The sequence below is a fragment of the Mauremys mutica genome, chromosome 17 (genome assembly GCF_020497125.1).
Source record: "Mauremys mutica isolate MM-2020 ecotype Southern chromosome 17, ASM2049712v1, whole genome shotgun sequence".
Classification (NCBI taxonomy): Eukaryota; Metazoa; Chordata; order Testudines; family Geoemydidae; genus Mauremys; species Mauremys mutica.
This window is the reverse complement of record NC_059088.1, coordinates 9,372,646-9,390,713: the sequence shown is the minus strand read 5'-3', so window position 1 is coordinate 9,390,713 and position 18,068 is coordinate 9,372,646. Positions and strand designations below refer to the sequence as shown.

The 18,068-nt window shown below is 57.6% G+C and overlaps 1 protein-coding gene and 1 pseudogene across 3 annotated transcripts; one reads left to right on the top strand and one right to left on the bottom strand.

The window, feature by feature from the left end:
• Positions 1–110: 110 nt before the first annotated feature.
• On the top strand, positions 111–5,090 carry LOC123351919 (annotated as a pseudogene).
• Positions 5,091–8,753: 3,663 nt separating this feature from the next.
• On the bottom strand, positions 8,754–16,817 carry LOC123352172 (phospholipase A2 inhibitor and Ly6/PLAUR domain-containing protein-like). Of its 3 annotated transcripts, none has more exons than XM_044991962.1 (6): positions 16,680–16,817; positions 12,023–12,150; positions 11,414–11,530; positions 10,518–10,670; positions 10,010–10,150; positions 8,754–9,076 (listed from the first exon to the last, which is right to left on the bottom strand). In XM_044991962.1, the coding sequence occupies exons 2-6, from the start codon at positions 12,069–12,071 to the stop codon at positions 8,865–8,867; spliced, it is 672 nt and encodes a 223-aa protein (XP_044847897.1). In that variant the 5' UTR covers positions 12,072–12,150; positions 16,680–16,817; the 3' UTR covers positions 8,754–8,864. The 3 variants fall into 3 exon arrangements, with proteins under 3 accessions (XP_044847897.1, XP_044847896.1, XP_044847898.1); XM_044991961.1 differs by lacking the exon at positions 16,680–16,817 and adding an exon at positions 15,161–15,337; XM_044991963.1 differs by lacking the exon at positions 16,680–16,817 and having other exon boundaries at positions 12,023–12,238.
• Positions 16,818–18,068: the final 1,251 nt, after the last annotated feature.

Below are 18,068 nucleotides of genomic sequence, written 5' to 3'. Positions count from 1 at the left end.
ATGTGCAAGTTCCCTTCTGATCTCAGTTCAGCCCCTCTGTGATAAATCCCCCGGACGGAGATTCGGCTGCATCACAGACCCCAGCGCCGATCTACTGCTTCCCCATCGCCATGGAGGCTTCTCCTGCCGTCTGCATCCTCGCTGCTCTCCTGGCTACGGGTGAGTGGGGCCTGTTCCTACAGGGGCTGATTTCCTCACTTCTCCCATGTCCCAACAGCTCAGAGCTGCCCGCCGGGTGAAACTGTTGATGAACGGAACCGAAACGCAGCCGCAGGATAACGGGGGCTGAGCTGGGGGCGTCTGAGTGACAACGTCCGAGGAGGAGAGGGCTGGAAGTCACCAAGTCCCCGTGACAGCGAGTGCAGCAATTGTGGAAATGGGAGGAAATATTTACAGTTTAAATCACTAGAACGGAGTCGTGACTGGGCAGGTTTCAGAGCTGGCCAGAGGCCAAGGGCATTTCGAACGGGGATTGTCTGTGGTGTGACAGGCAGCGGAGCTGAATTTCAGCAGCAGGAGCTCAGGGCAACATGAAGGGCCGGTGAATGTGATCCCCAGCCGGTGTCAGGGGGGCGCAGCTGCACTGGAGTCAGTGGGGCAGGGCCCAGCCGGTGTCAGGGGGGCGCAGCTGCACTGCAGTCAGTGGGGCCGGGCCCAGCCGGTGTCAGGGGGGCGCAGCTGCACTGGAGTCAGTGGGGCCGGGCCCAGCCGGTGTCAGGGGGGCGCAGCTGCACTGGAGTCCGTGGGGCAGGGCCCAGCCGGTGTCAGGGGGGCGCAGCTGCACTGGAGTCAGTGGGGCTGGGCCCAGCCGGTGTCAGGGGGGCGCAGCTGCACTGGAGTCAGTGGGGCAGGGCCCAGCCGGTGTCAGGGGGGCGCAGCTGCACTGGAGTCAGTGGGGCAGGGCCCAGCCGGTGTCAGGGGAGCGCAGCTGCACTGCAGTCAGTGGGGCCGGGCCCAGCCGGTGTCAGGGGGGTGCAGCTGCTCTGGAGTCAGTGGGGCAGGGCCCAGCCGGTGTCAGGGGGGCGCAGCTGCACTGGAGTCAGTGGGGCAGGGCCCAGCTGGTGTCAGGGGGGCACAGCTGCACTGGAGTCAGTGGGGCAGGGCCCAGCCGGTGTCAGGGGGGCGCAGCTGCACTGCAGTCAGTGGGGCAGGGCCCAGCCGGTGTCAGGGGGGCGCAGCTGCACTGCAGTCAGTGGGGCAGGGCCCAGCCGGTGTCAGGGGGGTGCAGTGCACTGGAGTCAGTGGGGCAGGGCCCAGCCGATGTCAGGGGGGTGCAGTGCACTGGAGTCAGTGGGGCAAGGCCCAGCCGGTGTCAGGGGGGTGCAGTGCACTGGAGTCAGTGGGGCAGGGCCCAGCCGGTGTCAGGGGGGCGCAGCTGCACTGGAGTCAGTGGGGCCGGGCCCAGCCGGTGTCAGGGGGGTGCAGTGCACTGGAGTCAGTGGGGCCGGGCCCAGCCGGTGTCAGGGGGGCGCAGCTGCACTGGAGTCAGTGGGGCAGGGCCCAGCCGGTGTCAGGGGGGCGCAGCTGCACTGGAGTCAGTGGGGCAGGGCCCAGCCGGTGTCAGGGGGGCGCAGCTGCACTGGAGTCAGTGGGGCCGGGCCCAGCCAGTGTCAGGGGGGCGCAGCTGCACTGGAGTCAGTGGGGTAGGGCCCAGCCGGTGTCAGGGGGGCGCAGCTGCACTGGAGTCAGTGGGGCAGGGCCCAGCCGGTGTCAGGGGGTCGCAGCTGCACTGGAGTCAGTGGGGCAGGGCCCAGCTGGTGTCAGGGGTCGCAGCTGCACTGGAGTCAGTGGGGCAGGGCCCAGCCGGTGTCAGGGGGGTGCAGCTGCCCTGGAGTCATTGGGGCAAGGCCCAGCCAGTGTCAGGGGGGCGCAGCTGCACTGGAGTTGATGGCAGGTGGGACTCGGCCCTTGCTGCACCGCACTGGAGAGCGACACCAGCTCACACCCGCTGGGGATCTCTCTGGGAAACCCCCCTGGGGAAATGAAACCTGCAGCAAACCCGGGGAGACGCAGCCCCCGAGCAGCGTGAAATGTCTGTAGCCAGCTGGGACCAGGGCCCGACCTGGGGCAGCGCAGTGGATGAGGGACCCCAGGGCGCCGTACCCGGTGCTTCCCCGCCGAACCGAGGGGATGGTGAGGGAGGGACAAATCCAGGTGGCTCCTGTTCTCTCTCCGGCTCCAGGGGCCTGTCTGCGGTGTGAGGTTTGCAGAGGCGAAGGAATCAGATGCACGGGGCGACCTACAGACCCGCGCGGCTGGGCAGGACTCTTGTGGCATCGCCTGGATAGAATCCAAACTGGGTAGGTGAGAGGGACCCTCCCCAGCCTGGGCCAGGGAACTGCCTGGGGAGCCAGGACGCCTGGGTCCTCTCCTAGTCCCAGCTCTGGGAAGGGAGTCCGGCGGGTGGGTCTGAGCAGCGGTTAAGGAGCCAGGACGCCTGGGTTCTGTGCCAGATCCTGTGGGTTAGCTCCCCAACGGGGCCTTCGGCTCAGCACTGCGATGCCGAACCCCCAGGCGAGTCGCCAGCCAGTGGGTCGGGGCCTGGACCCCCCTTATGGTGCATGGGGAGAGGGAGGTGCCTGAGGATGGGATCCATCAGAGCCAGCACGCAGAGCAGACAGCCACCTAAACCAGCCAATAGGAAATGCCGAGGAGAGGGGTGTGGCTTAAGCCCCGCCCCTCACCCGGAGTTTAGCCCCTAAATCTGGCCTGAATGGAGGTGCTCAGCTCTGCTTGGGATCCAGAGCCGGGAGCCCCTCGCCGGGAATCCAGGGTCTGGACCGGGTCGGCCCTTCCTTGCTAATGTCGGCGCCGGAGGAGGGGCTGCCAGGAGACCCCAGCGGCTGGGGGCTCAGCTGGACCCTGAGGGTGACAAGTTCAAATCCCGACTCGGCCCGAATGGGGCTGGGGTCTTCAGCCCCGATCTCTCCCCTCCTGCGGTCGTGCCTGGCCCCCTGGATCCGGGTGGGTGTCTCAGGAGATTCGGGGCCCCCAGCATTAGGCAGCAGCTGAGAGGGGAGCTGGAAGATCTAAATGCTGCATTTAGGCGCTGAACACTCGGTCTAGCCCTGCGGGACGTCGGGTGAGTCACTGCCCCGCTCCGTGCCAGGGCAGAGAGAGGGAGGCTAACGGCACAGCGCTGTCGTTGTGAAGAGGACGTCGACGGGGCGGGAGTGGAAGGGGAACAAATCTCCGACGTGTCCTCCTGTGCAGCTGGAGAGAAGACCCAGGGCATTCTCATGGGCTGTGCGACACCCAGCCAGTGTAACGCCAGCCCCTTCCCTATGAACTTTGGGATGGGAAGGACCAGAAGGACGAGCTTCACCTGCTGCCGGGGGGGACGCCTGCCTACCGTCCCCCATTTCAGGTACCTCTCCCCGCCTCCGCCTCTCCTCCCCCATCCGCTGCACCTCCTGTCCCACGTTACCTGCCTGGGCCTGGGCCTCCCGCCCTGCAGGGGGCGCCCTATGGAGTAACACTGAGCCCCTGGCTGGGTGGAGTTTAGTGGGCGGGGCTCTAGGCTCCCACCAGGTGTGAACCCAGCTGACCCCACCCGGGGCGGGGTTCAGGGGTCCCTGCTGCAAACTCCTCCCCCATCCCTGCTGCCCCCGGCGTCCCCGGAGCTACAGCTCCCCCTGCAGGGGGCGCCCAGGGCTGAGCTGTGCAGCCCCCAGCTGCTCTCCCGGCCCCGACGCCTCCTGGGGCTCGTCCCCCGAGCTGACTGCGTTTGCTCCGCTTCGTCCCAGTGCCCCCGGCTGACCCCACACCCAACGGCCGGAGCTGCCAGGGCTGCTACTCTCTGGCCTCTGAGCAGTGTCGCGAAGAGACCATAAATTTCACTGGAGCCGAGACCCGATGTGTCGAGATCGCCGGGACTCTAAAATCAGGTCACTTCCGTTCATTTATTCTGGGGTTTATTTTCCTTTGTTCAGCCCTCGCCTCCCATAGGGCAGAAGCGAGATACTGGGGGGGGGGGCTGCTAGGTAAAGGGATCCGCTGCAGATCAGGGCACCCTGGGCCGGTGTCTTCCCCTCCCTGTGCCTCTGGTTCTCCTCTATCCATTGCCTGGGTATAGTTTAGCCTGTAAACTCTTGTAGTTTAGTCCTGGGAGCGCCTGTCATGCCGGGCACTGCGCAGAACCCCAGGGAAGATCAGGGATCCATGTTGCACTGGGCACTAAAAGTCTCATAGGGAGATTTAGCCCAGACCCCAAAGAGCCTGCAATTTCAATAGGTGTAATGGGGAACTTTCTCCCCATTTTAAAGGTGGGGAAACTGAGGCACAGAGCACTGCCGTGAGTTGTCCAAGGTCACACAGGAAGGCTGTGGCAGGGCTGGGGAACTGACCCCAGTTTTGCGGAGTCCCATCATGGTACCTTAACGCACTACGAAGCCCCCCTTCTTTGAGAGCCCACTACTGCCACCAACAGGGAGCTGCTGCTCTGCTAGATGAAGAAGGGGCTCATACAGGCCTAATTCAATCCGGATGTCATGGGTGGGCTCTAGATCGGGGCTGCAAGTGACTTGTTCAAGGACATACAGTGCGTCCGTGTCACAGTGAAGGAGAAGGGGGAGGCCGTTCAGGGCCACACATGCTGGGCGGAGTGGAGCTGAAGGGGAGATGGAGGCGGTGGGGGGCCTAGGTGGGCCAGAGCTGAGGAGGGGGCAGGTGGTTGTGTCCTCGTCCGGCTCAAGGACTCGAGCTGCGCCCCTCACACCGGCCACCTCCTTCTCCCCCTCGCCTGCAGGTGGAACTGCCAGTAAGACCGTCATGAAGGGCTGCGCTACCGAGTCCGTCTGCGCCCAGATAGACGCAGGGTCTGTGACCTTCGCAGGGTTCGGTGGAGACCTAACTACGGCCAAATGCACAGCGGCCACCAGCACAGCTGGCTTAGTTCTGGGACCCGCCGGGCTCCTCCTTCCCGCCCTCGCTGGGCTCCTCCTGCTGACACCAATCTCCTGATTCCCCACCCGGTGCAATGGTCACACCGCACTCGGCAACACCCCGGCAGCCTGTGTCTGCCCCAATCTGCACCTGCTCTCCCCTCCCAGGGGCTCTGGGCTCCCGCCCGGATTCACTTCCCCTTTATATTGTTCCGCTTAATTAAACAAACTGGAGACCAAAGTCTTTGGAAAATTTTAATTGCTTTTGTGGGAGAAAATTTCACCTCTAGGGGGCGGGGCCGTCAATCAGTCGTAGAGTGGCCTCTAGTGGTGAAATGAGGCAACGCAGGCCAGGAGCTACAATCCCCGGGGCTGAAGCTGAAGCCTGAGCCAGTTTAGCGTTGCGATGCCACCTCTGAGCCATTGCCCGGCTGCAGCCCCCTAACGCCAGCCCTGGCTTTTACATGCAGAAAGCCAGGGTGTTGTGGCACAGCTGGGTGTGGAGTTTTTCTAGCATGTTGGGGGCGGGGGTGCTCAGAATGGAAAAGGTTGAGCACCCCTGTCCTATACGGCACTCCCATTACTACGCCCCCGAAGGACGTTTGCCTTTTTTGCAGCCGCGTCACATTGTTGGCGCCTGTTCAATTTGTGATCCACGATCACCCCCAGCTCCTTGTCAGCGGTACGACCCCCCCTCCCCCCCAGCCAGCGATGCCCCAGTAGGTAGGGGTGCATCTGATTTTTTTGCCTTCCTGAGTGTCGGACTTGGCACGTGTCTTGACTGAGTTTCAGCTGGTTGAATGGCGACCAATCTGGCACGGCCAGATTTTGAATGCTCATCCTGCCCTCCAGAGTGAGAAACCTTCCTTTCCTCGGCACAAATTACAGCAAAATGGTTCACAACCCGCCCCCTGCCCCCGTGACCCGTTTTTCCAGCCGGCTCCGGCCCCCATCTCTGCCAGTTCAAAATGTAAAAATCAACAGAGCTTCCCGGGCTCTGAATTATTTGTCCGTTGTCCCAGGTTTTATTTGACTGGAAGCTCGTGTGGGGCAGGGACTGTCTCTTTCCTCTTTGGCTGTGCAGCGCCTAGCGCAGTGGGGTCCACGGCCATGACTGGGGTGCCTGGGGGCTACCGTAATACACCTAATAAATAGTGATCATAATGTACAGTGCCTAGCGCAGCAGGGTCCACGGCGATGACTGGGGTGCCTGGGGGCTACCATAATACACCTAATAAATAGCAATCACAATGTACAGCGCCTAGCGCAGCAGGGTCCAAGGCCATGACTAGGGTGCTGAGGGCTATCATAATACACCTAATAAATAGCAATCACAATGTACAGCACCTAGCACAGCAGGGTCAACGGCCATGACTGGGGTGCCAGGGGGCTACCGTAATACACCTAATAAATAGCAATGACAACGTACAGCACCTAGCATAGTGGGGTCCTGGGCCATGACTGGGGCACCTGGGGGCTACTGTAATACACCTAATAAATAGCAATGACAATGTACAGCACCTAGCGCAGTGGTGTCCTGGGCCATGACTGGGGCACCTGGTCGCTACTGTAATACACCTAATAAATAGCAATGCCAATGTACAGCTCCTAGCGCAGTGGGGTCCTGGGCCATGACTGGGGCACCTGGTCGCTACTGTAATACACCTAATAAATAGCAATGACAACGTACAGCACCTGGCACAATGGAGTCCTAGCCCCAACAATAACAATCAGATAGTTGAACTCTCTCCCCTCCAGCAAAGGTTGAGTAGCAGGTGCTTTATCAGACAGCTGCTGTCACTTTGAGGGGAGCAGCCTTCCTGGGCACGTCATTTATGGGGGGAACTGAACCCGCTCCCTCTGGGTCCATAAGCCCGGGCCTGAGCTAGAGGGTCTGGTTTGAGAGCAGTAATGCAGCACCAGACCCAGGTGTCCTGGCTCCCAGCCACCATCGGAGGCTGAACTGACGTTCCCCTGGGCTGTGTAACCCCCAGCCTGGGTTGCCTGTTTTCCCCACTGGGGTCTTTCTGAGCCTAATCGCAGAGCATGGAGCAGCTTCCGTGTGAGGCAAGACTCGCGCTTAGGGCTGTTCAGCTTGGCAAAGAAACGACTCGGGATGGAGCAGGGGGCGATGCTGTGTATAGGAAAGACGACCGTTTGTGTCTCTGCTGCTGCCACGGTTATACAGGTGTAACACATCTTGTCCAAAGGACGTCCGGGCCGGTGTCACTGGAACCGGTGCGATTTGCTACGAACGATTATCCCGTTGGCGTGCCTGGCTCAGCCTTGTGGCTGAAGCTGAGGATCCTGCACTCTAACAATGGGCCGTTGAAGAAAATCCTCCCCCCCTGAGGAGTCAATGGCCAACCCCTGCGATTCAGCAAACCACGTGAAGCCATGTGATAGGCTCCCGTGACCCCGGACTCCATCATGGGCCGGTAACTTTCCACAAACAGGGGCCGTGGCCTTCGTGTGGGTCAGTACATTTCTGTGCACAGGATATAAAAAGGCACTTGAGAAATCTCCATACTGTCTTTGCGTCCCTACCTCATTTCTCCGGGCTGGCTTTCTACCACGGAAGCTCTTAACAAGGGCTGGCGACCCCCAAGCTGTTTGGGTGAGTCCAGAGAGACCCCTGACCGCTAGCGGTTTATCCCATCCCTGCTATGATCCTGATCTATGGACACTGAAAATCGAGGAGGCCAGTGGCACCTTAAAGACTAACAGATTTATTTGGGCACAAGCTTTCGTGGGTAGTGGGGTTTTTAACCCATGAAAAACTTATGCCCAAATAAATCTGTTAGTCTTTAAGATGCCACTGGCCTCCTGGTTTTTGGTGTGGATACAGGCCCACACAACTACCCTCTGATACTTGTGGGTATCTGATCCACTAACCACTTATAACTCGCTCCTATTATTAAATCCGTAGGTTCTAGTTACTATAAGGATCGGCAGTCGCATGCTTCCTGGGTAAGATCTGACTCATATTGAGCTGGCTAAGTGGCTAATCCATTGGGAACAGAAGGACGCTAATTCTGGTGAAACTGGTTTTCAGGAACAATTCATCATAAAGCCTAAAAAGTATCCGGGTGGTGAGCCAAGGGCTGGCCCCCTGCCTGCAGGGGCCTGTGTTTGTGGCTTCTTGTTAACCAGCGTGGGGACACACCAGCCCATCTCTGTTCCTGGCTCGGTAAGCTCTAATGCTAGAATCACCAGGCGGGTGGAGTGCGTCTCTCCTAGTTGTCAGCAGTGTGTCCTGAATGTGGTATTCTCAGCCTTGGGCAGCGTCAGGGGGATGTGACAGATGGGGAGAAAATCGTGCCAGGCCATGGAAAACGTGACTGAAGAGCTGCTATTTCCCCTGTCCCACAGCACCAGAACCAGGGGTCACCCAATGAAACGAACAAGCAGCAGGTTTCATACAAACAAGAGGCTGTACTTTTCCCCTTGCCACACAATTAACCTGTGGAACTCCTTGCCAGGGGACGGGCAAAAGTACAGCAGGGTTCAGAAAAGAGCTAGATACATTCCTGGAGGATAGGGCCATCTATGGCTATTGGCCAAAACCTTCAGAGACACACCGCCATACTCCGGGTGTCCGTACACCTCCAGCTGCCACAAGCCGGGAGGGGAAGACGGGTGGATCTCTCCAAAATCGCAGCGTTCTGTGCACTGCCTGTGAAGTTCTGGGGGTGCCCCTGTCGGACACCGGGACTCCTGCACCATTCACCTGACGCGGTGCGGCCACACCTCTGTTCTTAACTGGCTTCTTGCTGACCCCGCCTGTGAGAATGAATATTTCCCCATTGAAATAAAGAGAAATAACAAATCCAGCCTTTGCTCTCTGGTGTGTTTTATTCAGTGCAACAATATAAAGGGGGATGCGAGTCCATCCGGGAGCCGGGAAGCCCTGGGGGAGAGCGGCTAACGCAGGCTGCAGGGTGGATTTCAGTGCCGTGTTGCTGTTGCACCGGGTGGGAATCAGGAGAAAAGCTTCAGCAGGAGAAGCCCAGCGAGGGCCGGGAGGAGCCCGGCTGGTCCTGGAGCCCCGCCCGCCGCACCGGAGTCCGTTGTGCATTTGGCCGTGGTTAGACTTGCACTGACCCCTGCGACGGTTCCCGAACCCACTTGTAGCTGGTCGCAGATGGACTGGGAGACGCAGCCCTTCATGACCATCTGCACTGGGTTTCGACCTGCGGGGGTGGGAGGGAAGCAGGCGATTGTGGTCAGGGAGGCAGCTCTGCTCCTCGAGCTGGACTAGGACACAACGGCCTCCCCCTCCTCAGGGCCCCACCAAGCTCCCCCCCAGCCTCCATCTCCCTGTCTGCTCCCCCCAGCCTGTCTGGGCCTGGATTGCCTCCGCCTCCTCCTCTGTGGCAGACACACTGTGTGTCCTTGAGCATGTCCCTTAGAGCCCACCAAGAGTATTCATAATGGATCAGGCCTGTATTAGCACCATCACTCATCTACAAAGCAGTAGCTCAGTGCTGGTGGCAGAAGTGGGATCTCTAAGCAGGGTGACTTTGTAGTGAGTTATGGCACCATGGTGGGACTTCACAAAACTAGGTTCAATTCCCTGCCACAGCCTTCCTGTGTGACACTGGGCAAGTCATGGCACTGCTCTGTGCCTCAGTTTCCCCATCTTTAAAATGGGGGAGAACGATCCTTCTTTTGTCTGTTCAGATTGCAGGTTCTTTGGCAGCAGGGGCGGTTTCTTATGAGCATCTGGCAGAAGAGGGGACTCTGATCTCAGGGTCAGTCCAGTGCCTAGCACAACAGGGGTTCCCAGGACTAAGCCAAGCCCTGCCATTAAAAAGTTAGAGACTGAACTACAGACACGCAACGGAGGGAGGAGAACCAGAGGCACAGGGACAGGGAGACACCGGCCCAAGGTCACACCGGGGGCCAGGGCTGGGAACAGAACCCAGGTGTCCTGATCTGCAGCCGACACCTTTCCCTAGCGCGGCGGTTCTCAAACGTCATTGCACCGCGACCCCCTTCTGACGACAAAAATGACTAACGACTGCTGGCGGGAGGACTGAGGCCTGAGCCCGCCCGAGCCCCACTGCCCTGGCTGGAGAGAACCAAAAGGAAAAATAACCCCAGAATAAATGAACTGAAGTTACCAGGTGTTATGGTCCCAGTAGCGTCGAGACATCGGGTCTCGGATCCAGTGCAATTTATGGTCTCTTCGCGGCACTGCTCAGAGGACAGAGAGTAGCAGGCCGGGCAGCGCCGGCCGTTGGGTTCGGTGTTCGCCGGGGGCACTGGGACGAAGCGGAGCAAACGCAGTCAGCTCGGGGGACGAGCCCCAGGAGGCGTCGGGGCAGGGTGGGGGCTGCACAGCTCAGCCCTGGGTGCCCCCTGCAGGGGGAGCTGTAGCTCCGGGGACGCCGGGGGCAGCAGGGGCGGGGGAGGGGTTTGCAGCAGGGACCCCTGTATCCTGCCCCAGTGGCGTCTGCTGGGTTCACACCTGGTGGGAGTTTAGAGCCCCGCCCACTAAACTCCACCCAGCCAGGGGCTCAGTGTTATTCCATGGGGCGCCCCCTGCAGGGTGGGAGGACCAGGCCCAGGAAGGTGCAGGGGAGGAGGGGCAGGGGATGGGGGAGGCGAGGCGGAGCTGGGGAGAGGTACCTGCAACTGTGGTGGTTCTGCAGGCGTCTCCCACGCAGCAGGCGACGCTCGTCCTTGTCGTCATCCCCTGCCCAAAATTCATCGAGACGGGGCCGGTGCTACAGTGGCTGGACATCACACAGCCCTTGTGAATGCTCCGGCTGTTCACTCCCGCTGCACAGGAGGAGAAGACAGATTTATTCCCCTGCCACTCCCGCCCCATTGACGCCCTCTTCACAACGATGCCCAGGTGCCATTAGCCTTCCTCTAGCCAGGAGGAAACTGAGGCACAGAGAGGGGAAGTGACTAATCCGAGGTCCCACAGGGCTAGAGAAAGCCATTTCAGCACCTAAATCCAGCATTTAGATCCCCCAGCTCCCCACGCAGCTGCCGCATAACCCTGGGGCCCCGACTCTTCTGCCCATAAAGCCCTTTCGTTGCCAAAGTTTCCACCAGTGGGTATGTGCAGGGCCGCCGAGATCCTGACGTCATGTGTCCTGCTCATCCCTGAGCCACAGTGGGATTCCCAAACTAGGCGTTCCCCTGCCGATATCACCTGCGGGGCCTGATCCAGGAGATGCCCTCGGAGGATGCCCGCCGGATCAGGCCCTGCATAAAGCCCAGCCGAGGAGGAGATGGGGGCAGGGTGGCCCCCCAGGAGCCCAGTGGGTTGGACGCTCCCTGTGGACGTGGGTGATCAGGTTCCAGGGCATGTTTAACTATTTCAAACAATATGGGGCAGCTTCAACAGGGGAAACAGAGACACACACGCACCCCGGAGGCCGGGGAGCCAGGCACAACCGTAGGAGGGGAGGGAGCTGGGGGGTGCCCCAGAGGAGGGACTAGTCTAGAACCCAGGCGTCCTGGCTCCCCAGCCTGTTCGCTGACCCGGGTTGGTTAGGGTCCCTCTCACGTACCCATTGTGGTTACTGTCACAGCGATGGCACAAGAGTCCTGCCCAGTTGGGCAGGGCCGCATGGTGCCCGTGCAGCCGGTTCCTTGGCCTTCGCAAACCTCACACTGCAGACAGGCCCCTGGGGAAGGAGAGAGAACATGACGCGTCTCGATTTGTCCCTTCCCTTGAATTGGACTGAGCCCAGCTGGGATCTGGCCCCACGGATACCAACAGAGCTACGGCCGACTGACCCCGGGTGGGGATCCTGCCAAAATGCCTTTAATATCGCCTTGAGCTCACGTTACTGAAATTCAGATCTGCCTTTCGGAGCAGAGACAATCCCCTGTCAGGAAAGCCCTTGGACTCTGGCCAGCTCTGAAACATGCCCAGTCAGGACATTTCAGTGATTTAAAGAATAAAAATTTCCTCCGTTTGTTTCTCTCGTTGTCACGGGGACTCTGTGACTTCCAGCCCTCTCCTCCTCGGACACAGACGCTCCCAGCTCAGCCCCCTTAGTCTGTGGCTGATGATCAGTTACATTAAATTAACAGTTTCACCCGGCGGGTGGCTCTGAGTTGATGGTACGTTGGAGAAGTAAATATCAGCCCCTGTAGGAACAGACCCCACTCACCCGTAGCCAGGAGAGCAGCGAGGATGCAGGCAGCAAGAGAAGCCTCCATGGTGATGGAGAAGCAGTAGGTCGGCGCTGGGGTCTGTGATGCAGCCAAATCTCCTGCCTGGGGATTTATCACATACGGGCTGAAATGAAATCAGACGAGGGACGGCACATGCATGAGCCGGTCGACAGGGTGGGTGGAATCACAGAGCCGTTTGCCACAGTTCTGGAGTAACGGCACCTCTGACCCGCTTTGTGGCTGGTATGTTCACAGTACCCAGCCGGAGAAGTCAGAGACAGACCTCAAATACTCCTGCTGGAAGGTTGCAGCCTAAGGTGACTCTGTTTCTGGGGATCCAGAACAATCCTACACAGCAACCACATACAAGAGAGAGACAAAGCAGGCTGCTCCGTAAACAGAGAGAGACAAAGCAGGCTGCTCCCTATGATAGTGAGAGAACTCAGCCCACCTTTTTCTAGGCTGGTTTCTTCCAGGCTGCTTCTGGTCCCATGGTTCCCCATGGAGCCCCCAAGACTGGCAGCAGGATGAGGAAACTCCACTCCCTGTCCCCACTCTTAAAGCGACAGCTTTCCATTGCAATCAGGCCTCGATACACAACGTCCGACTCCCTGCAAAGCAGCTCTCAGCCACGCACGACTTCTAACAGCGGAGGGATCTCTTATCCCTCCTCCAGAGCCAAATTCCTTCGTGTGCCCCTGTAACGGGGTCAGCGCCCGCCTCTCGTGCGTGGCCCCTTTTCTCTGGCCGATAGTGCCTGCAAACACAGTTCTTCCTGGGGGTGGGGCACGCACCTCTCATGGCTGGCCCCCTTTCTCTCGGTTAGGTGTGACCTGCTTTTCTTTTTCAGTCTTACAGCAGGGTGGCAGCTGCCTCTTGCAAGCGCCCCCAGCCGCTGGTTCTCTCGGCTGATCTTCGCAGCTCAGTCTCCGGCCGAGCCGCACACGCTGCCCCTGCTTCCGGGATATACAGTCCCGAATTCTTATCACGGCCCTGCTATGGGGCTGTAGCTCAGAGGCTTCTTCCCCGCGGCACTGCCTTCTTCAGCCACCCAGCCGGGGCCCTGCCGGTACCTGCAGCCGGTGACCTTTTCAGCAGCCCTCCCTGGGCTCAGTCCACAACCAGACCAGCGGGGCCCATCTCGGTTCCCTCCTCAGGTCCGGCCAGGTCCTGGGCTCAGCCCCCTGGGCTCAGCCTGCCCACATTGGCATTTTCATGGTCCTGCTGCTGTGCTATCCGGCCAGCCAGGCAGCCGGTCTCTGGCAGCCTTCCCTGGGCTTGGTTCTGCCTGGTGAGCTGCCCGTGGCCTGCTGCTTGTCTAGCCAGACAGGTACCCGGTCCTCCCTCATCGAGCTCCAGGCAGGAACTGAACTTCTCTGCTCTGCTGCTTGTCTTATATAGGGCCCTTCTGGCCCCGGATTGGCTGCTCCTTCCCTCCTCTGCAGCCACTCTAGGCTGCCTGGAGGATTTCTCTCTGCTCTGTTCTCGGGCAGGGTGAGGCAGGGCCACGAGGCCTCCAGCGGGGACCTCCGGACCTACTCCACCCTGCCACAGCCCCACTCCAGAGATCAGGGCCTGGGGATCCCCACAGCATCACCCCAGCTTCCCCTGGGGGAGGGGAAATCTACTGACCCCTCCCCCCAAGGAGGAGGGGTTTTGCTCCCCACACCACACAGCAGCGGTGCCTCCCCCACTTCCTCAGGGTCACTCATCTTGCCACAGACCATCCGGCAGACTGGGGGGAGACATTCCCTCTCCCTCCTGGTGGCAGCTGCCTCTGCTCTCTGCCCCCCACCCCTATGCACTGCGCTTGGGCACTTCCCACCCATGGAGGGTGTCATGGCATTGCCGGTGCTCTGCAGCTGCCTCAGTTTCCCCCATGTGTCTGGGCACTCAGCCGCCCTCACGCTTTATTCTGCCCCAGGCTCCCTGGCCAGGGTGGGGGGTGGTGTGGTGGGGGGCTAAAGGCAGGTGGCCCACAGGAAGGAGTTTAGGACCCGCAAACCCAGAGGAGCGGGGAGAGTGAGGCCGTAGCAGAAGGCTCCGGGGGAAAGCAGCGAGGAATGGGATGGTGCCGAACTTGGCTGCTGACTACACGGTCCCTGAGCCAGGAGCTGGCTTAGAGGGTGGGCCCGGGTCCCCCTCCCGGCTGCTGATGCTGAGCGCGTTGGTCAAGAGGGAATTTGCTACCCTGGAAGAGGGGGGGGACACCTACGGTGACCCGGCTGGGGGGCTGAGTCGTGAAAAAGAGGCTGCGGTTCCTGGAGAGAAAGACGCTGGAGGAGAACGTGACGCCTGGCAGAGCTAGTCCCCAGGACGGCCAGCAGGAGGCACCACTAGCGGGGACTGAACTTTGTGACGGGGGGGGAGGGACAGAGCAGATCTCCCTGGGCCCGGCTGAAGCAGTCCAAGAATTGACCCGGGAGTAAATTTACCCCGTGCGGCAGCGGGCGGCTCGCACCCCACCCCACCCCTCAGGCTTAGGCAGCTGTTCGCACTCACTGGTGCTTCCCCTCGGGTGCCAGGACTGCAAGCCGGCTCTCGCCTTCATTACAATGTGTGTGGTGGAGGAGTGGGGCTGGGAGCCAGGACTCCTGGGTTCTACGCCTGCCTCTGGGAGGGGAGTGGTGACTCGTGGACAGAGCTGGGGTGGGGCCTGGGAACCAGGACTCCTGGGTTCTATCCCTGGCTGTGGGAGGGGAGTGGGAGCTAGTGGATAGGGTGGGGAGGGGAGCCTGGGAGCCAGGACTCCTGGGTTCTCTCCCTGGCTGTGGGAGGAAGTGAGGTCTAGTGTGTTAGAGGAGGGCAGGGCTCCAAGCCAGGACTCCTGAGTTCTATTCCTGACTCCATCAAGGAATTGATTTCTAGTGGTTAAAGCAGGGGGCTAGGAGCCAGGACTACTGGGTTATCTCCCTGGCTCTGGGAGGGGAGGGGGGTCTAGTGGTTAGAGGTGGGGGGGGCTGGGAGGCAGGACTCCTTGGTTCTATCCCCAGGTCTGGAAAGGGAGTGGGAGCTAGTGGACAGCGTGGGGAGGGGAGGCTAGGAGCCAGGACTGCTGGGTTCTATCACTGGCTACAACAGGGGAGTGATGTCTAGTGGTTAGAGCACCAACAGACCAGCGGGGTACCACTTACCAAAAGCTCCCTGGAGTAAAGTGTGTCTGGGGTGAAGTCGGTGGCTAGTTCTGCAGAGTGGAAAAGCTGCACCCGTCTCTCGCTCTGTCCTGTCTCTGTCTCTTTCTTTTTATAGACGGGCTCAGTTATGTGCTGTGATGCAATATGAGAACTTCGATTTGCACTCCCGGGAGAGTCTATAAGATTCTATTCCCCTCGCCGGCCCTGCCCACCCATTGGGCGTCTGCGCACACTGAGAAATCCTCCTCCCTTCCTGCTGGAAAATCGAGTTAGAGGGATGAGTGAAACCAACTCCCCTTGGAAGGCTTGGGATGCAACTTAGGGTAGCTGGTCGCACCAGGGACAGGGTGGCAGGACTTCTGGAAGACACTCAGACACTACAGTGATAGACATGGTATAAAAACCTCTAGAGACTAGAATAACGCCTTTTACACACATTGTGCCATCTGGCACACACCTCTCAACTCAACCGTTCGGCTTTGCCTTAGCCAAAGGAGAAGAGATCTACTGGAATAAGAATTACAAAATGCTGTACAGACGATTTACGATCCCAATCCTTTCACAATAGCATTCACTTGTCTTGCAAAGTTTCCTGAAATAAATTGATCAGCGTGGAAAAGCCAACCAACCAGCCAACCAAAATGCTCATCCAAACACTTCACCAAACGCAATTTAAGCCCATCGTAGGCTCGGTATTTGTAACTTGTGAAGAAAATTTTCCATTTCAGGGTAAAACCCCAGCATTTACAACTGGGTGTTTTTTTTTTTTTTTACAATTACAAAAATAAAATGTGAAAAGAGCAGTCATAGCTTTCTAACTGCTTGCAGGGCCGAGATAACAGCACCCTCTGACACTTCAAGCTATTGTCTTCAAAAACCATGTCTGCCAAACCTCCTCTCTTTTCCTGACCTTTTTAGATGGTTCCTAAAACTGCATCTTCTGCAGTGTCTTCTGCTAAACATGAGGTTTCTAGTCAAAGGTCTAATGCAATAAAAAATTACACAAAAAGAAGCTTTACAAAAATTATTTATCCTAAACCATCCAATAATAAACTCAAGAACAGATTGCAGTGATTGGTGGAGTGAGGGAGATCGAAAGATACACAAACCCATCCCAAAAGCATGCAAAGAGGCAAATGAAAAAATGGCTAGAACAAAGAGGCCTTGAAATCAAAGAATATCAGATACAACCACAAAGAGATTAACTGAACCGCAAAAAGAACCATGAGACAAATAGAGAAGTTAAGAAAAGGAACAAACTCTATCAAAACTAATGAGTCGGAGGATGCCACAAAGCCAACAACATCCTAGGAAGATGGATGGAATATGTGACAGAATGTTTGATGATCCTGAAAAACTGGAAGATAGAGACATTGAAATTGGAGAAGAAAAAACACTGGCTATTACAACGTAGAAACTAGAAAGAGCACTAAAAAGTATAAAGTGAGGGAAAGTAGCTGGGGAGGAATGGATCATGGTTGAAATGCTACAATCCCTGATGGACAATTCAGAAACTTACCTGCCAGAACTTCTCGATCAGATATGCACACCAGGAGAACTTCTGGAGGACTCCAAGAGGTATTCCTCTGCCGAAGTCTGATAATGCTAGAGACTGTGAAGAACATATAACTCTAAACCCAAGAAGCCACTCACTCACAGATCTGTGGAAAGTTGTTGGCATATGGACACATCTTGAGACAAGAATTAGCAGAAGCCAGCAGGGTTTCGCCCAGGAGTGGCTATGCGAGAGGCAATTTTTGCCCTGAGGATCTTATGGTAGCGTGGGAAAGAAGTAATTTGTAGAGCATGGGAAGGGATTTCATAAGCTCCAACACGACAAGATGATACATATTCTTGAAGAATGTAGGATTGACTTCCAAGATCTGTAATTAATAACAAGCTTGTCCTGGGGACAGAAAGCAGCAATCCAAACAAAGTGTGAACTATGTATTGCAGTATCAAAGCGGTTAACCCCATGGTTGCATTGTATCATTGCAACTATTTAGCACATACATAAAAGTCAGAAAGAGGGAACGTTTAGAAGACACCAACCAGGGCATGCAGGTCAAAAGCACAGACATCAACAACGTAAGACACGCCAAGGAACCAATTCATGGCACTGCTTCCTTTTGGGAGCAATGGCAGCAAGAAATATGGAATGAGGATTAACGATATGATTATATCGATGATGAGATAACTGGCTCTGTGGATATGGGATAAGTGGTGGACATGATATATCTTGACTTTAGCAAAGCTTTCAATATGGTGCCCCACAATATTCTTGTCAGCAAATTAAAAAAGTATGGGCTGGATGAATGGACCATAAGGTGGATAGAAAGCTGGCTAGCTCGTCAGGCTCAATGGGTAGTGGTCAACGGCTCGATTTCTAGTTGGTAGCCGGTATCAAGCGGAGTGCCCGAGGGGTCGGTCCTGGGGCCGGTTTTGTTCAACATGTTTATTAATGATCTGGATGATGGGATAGATTGCACTCAGCAAATTCACAGATGACACTAAGCTGAGGGGAGAGGCAGGTACACTGGAGGGTAGGGACATGGTTCAGAGTGACCTAGACAAATTGGAGGATTGGGCCAAAAGAAATCTGATGAGGTTCACCAAGGACAAGTGCAGAGTCCTGCACTTAGGACAGAAGAATCCCATGCACTGCTACAGACTAGGGACCGACTGGTTAAGCAGCAGTTCTGCAGAGAAGGACCTGGGGATTACAGTGGATGAGAACCAGCAGTGTGTCCTTGTTGCCAAGAAGGCTAACTGCATATTAGGCTGCATTAGTAGGAGCATTGCCAGCAGATCGAGGGAAGTGATTATTTCCCTCTATTCGGCACTGGTGAGGCCACATCTGGAGTACTGTGTCCAGTTTTGGGCCCCCCACTACAAATTGTGGACAAAT

Bases quoted from the DNA above. Each gene is read 5' to 3' on its own strand.
- LOC123352172 (XM_044991962.1), bottom strand. From the start codon at position 12,071: ATGGAGGCTTCTCTTGCTGCCTGCATCCTCGCTGCTCTCCTGGCTACG. The intron at 11,531-12,022 runs GTGAGTGGGGTC...CTCCTTCCCCAG, and splicing joins CGCTGCTCTCCTGGCTACGG to GGGCCTGTCTGCAGTGTGAG. The intron at 10,671-11,413 runs GTACGTGAGAGG...CCTCCTGTGCAG, and splicing joins TGTGACAGTAACCACAATGG to CGGGAGTGAACAGCCGGAGC.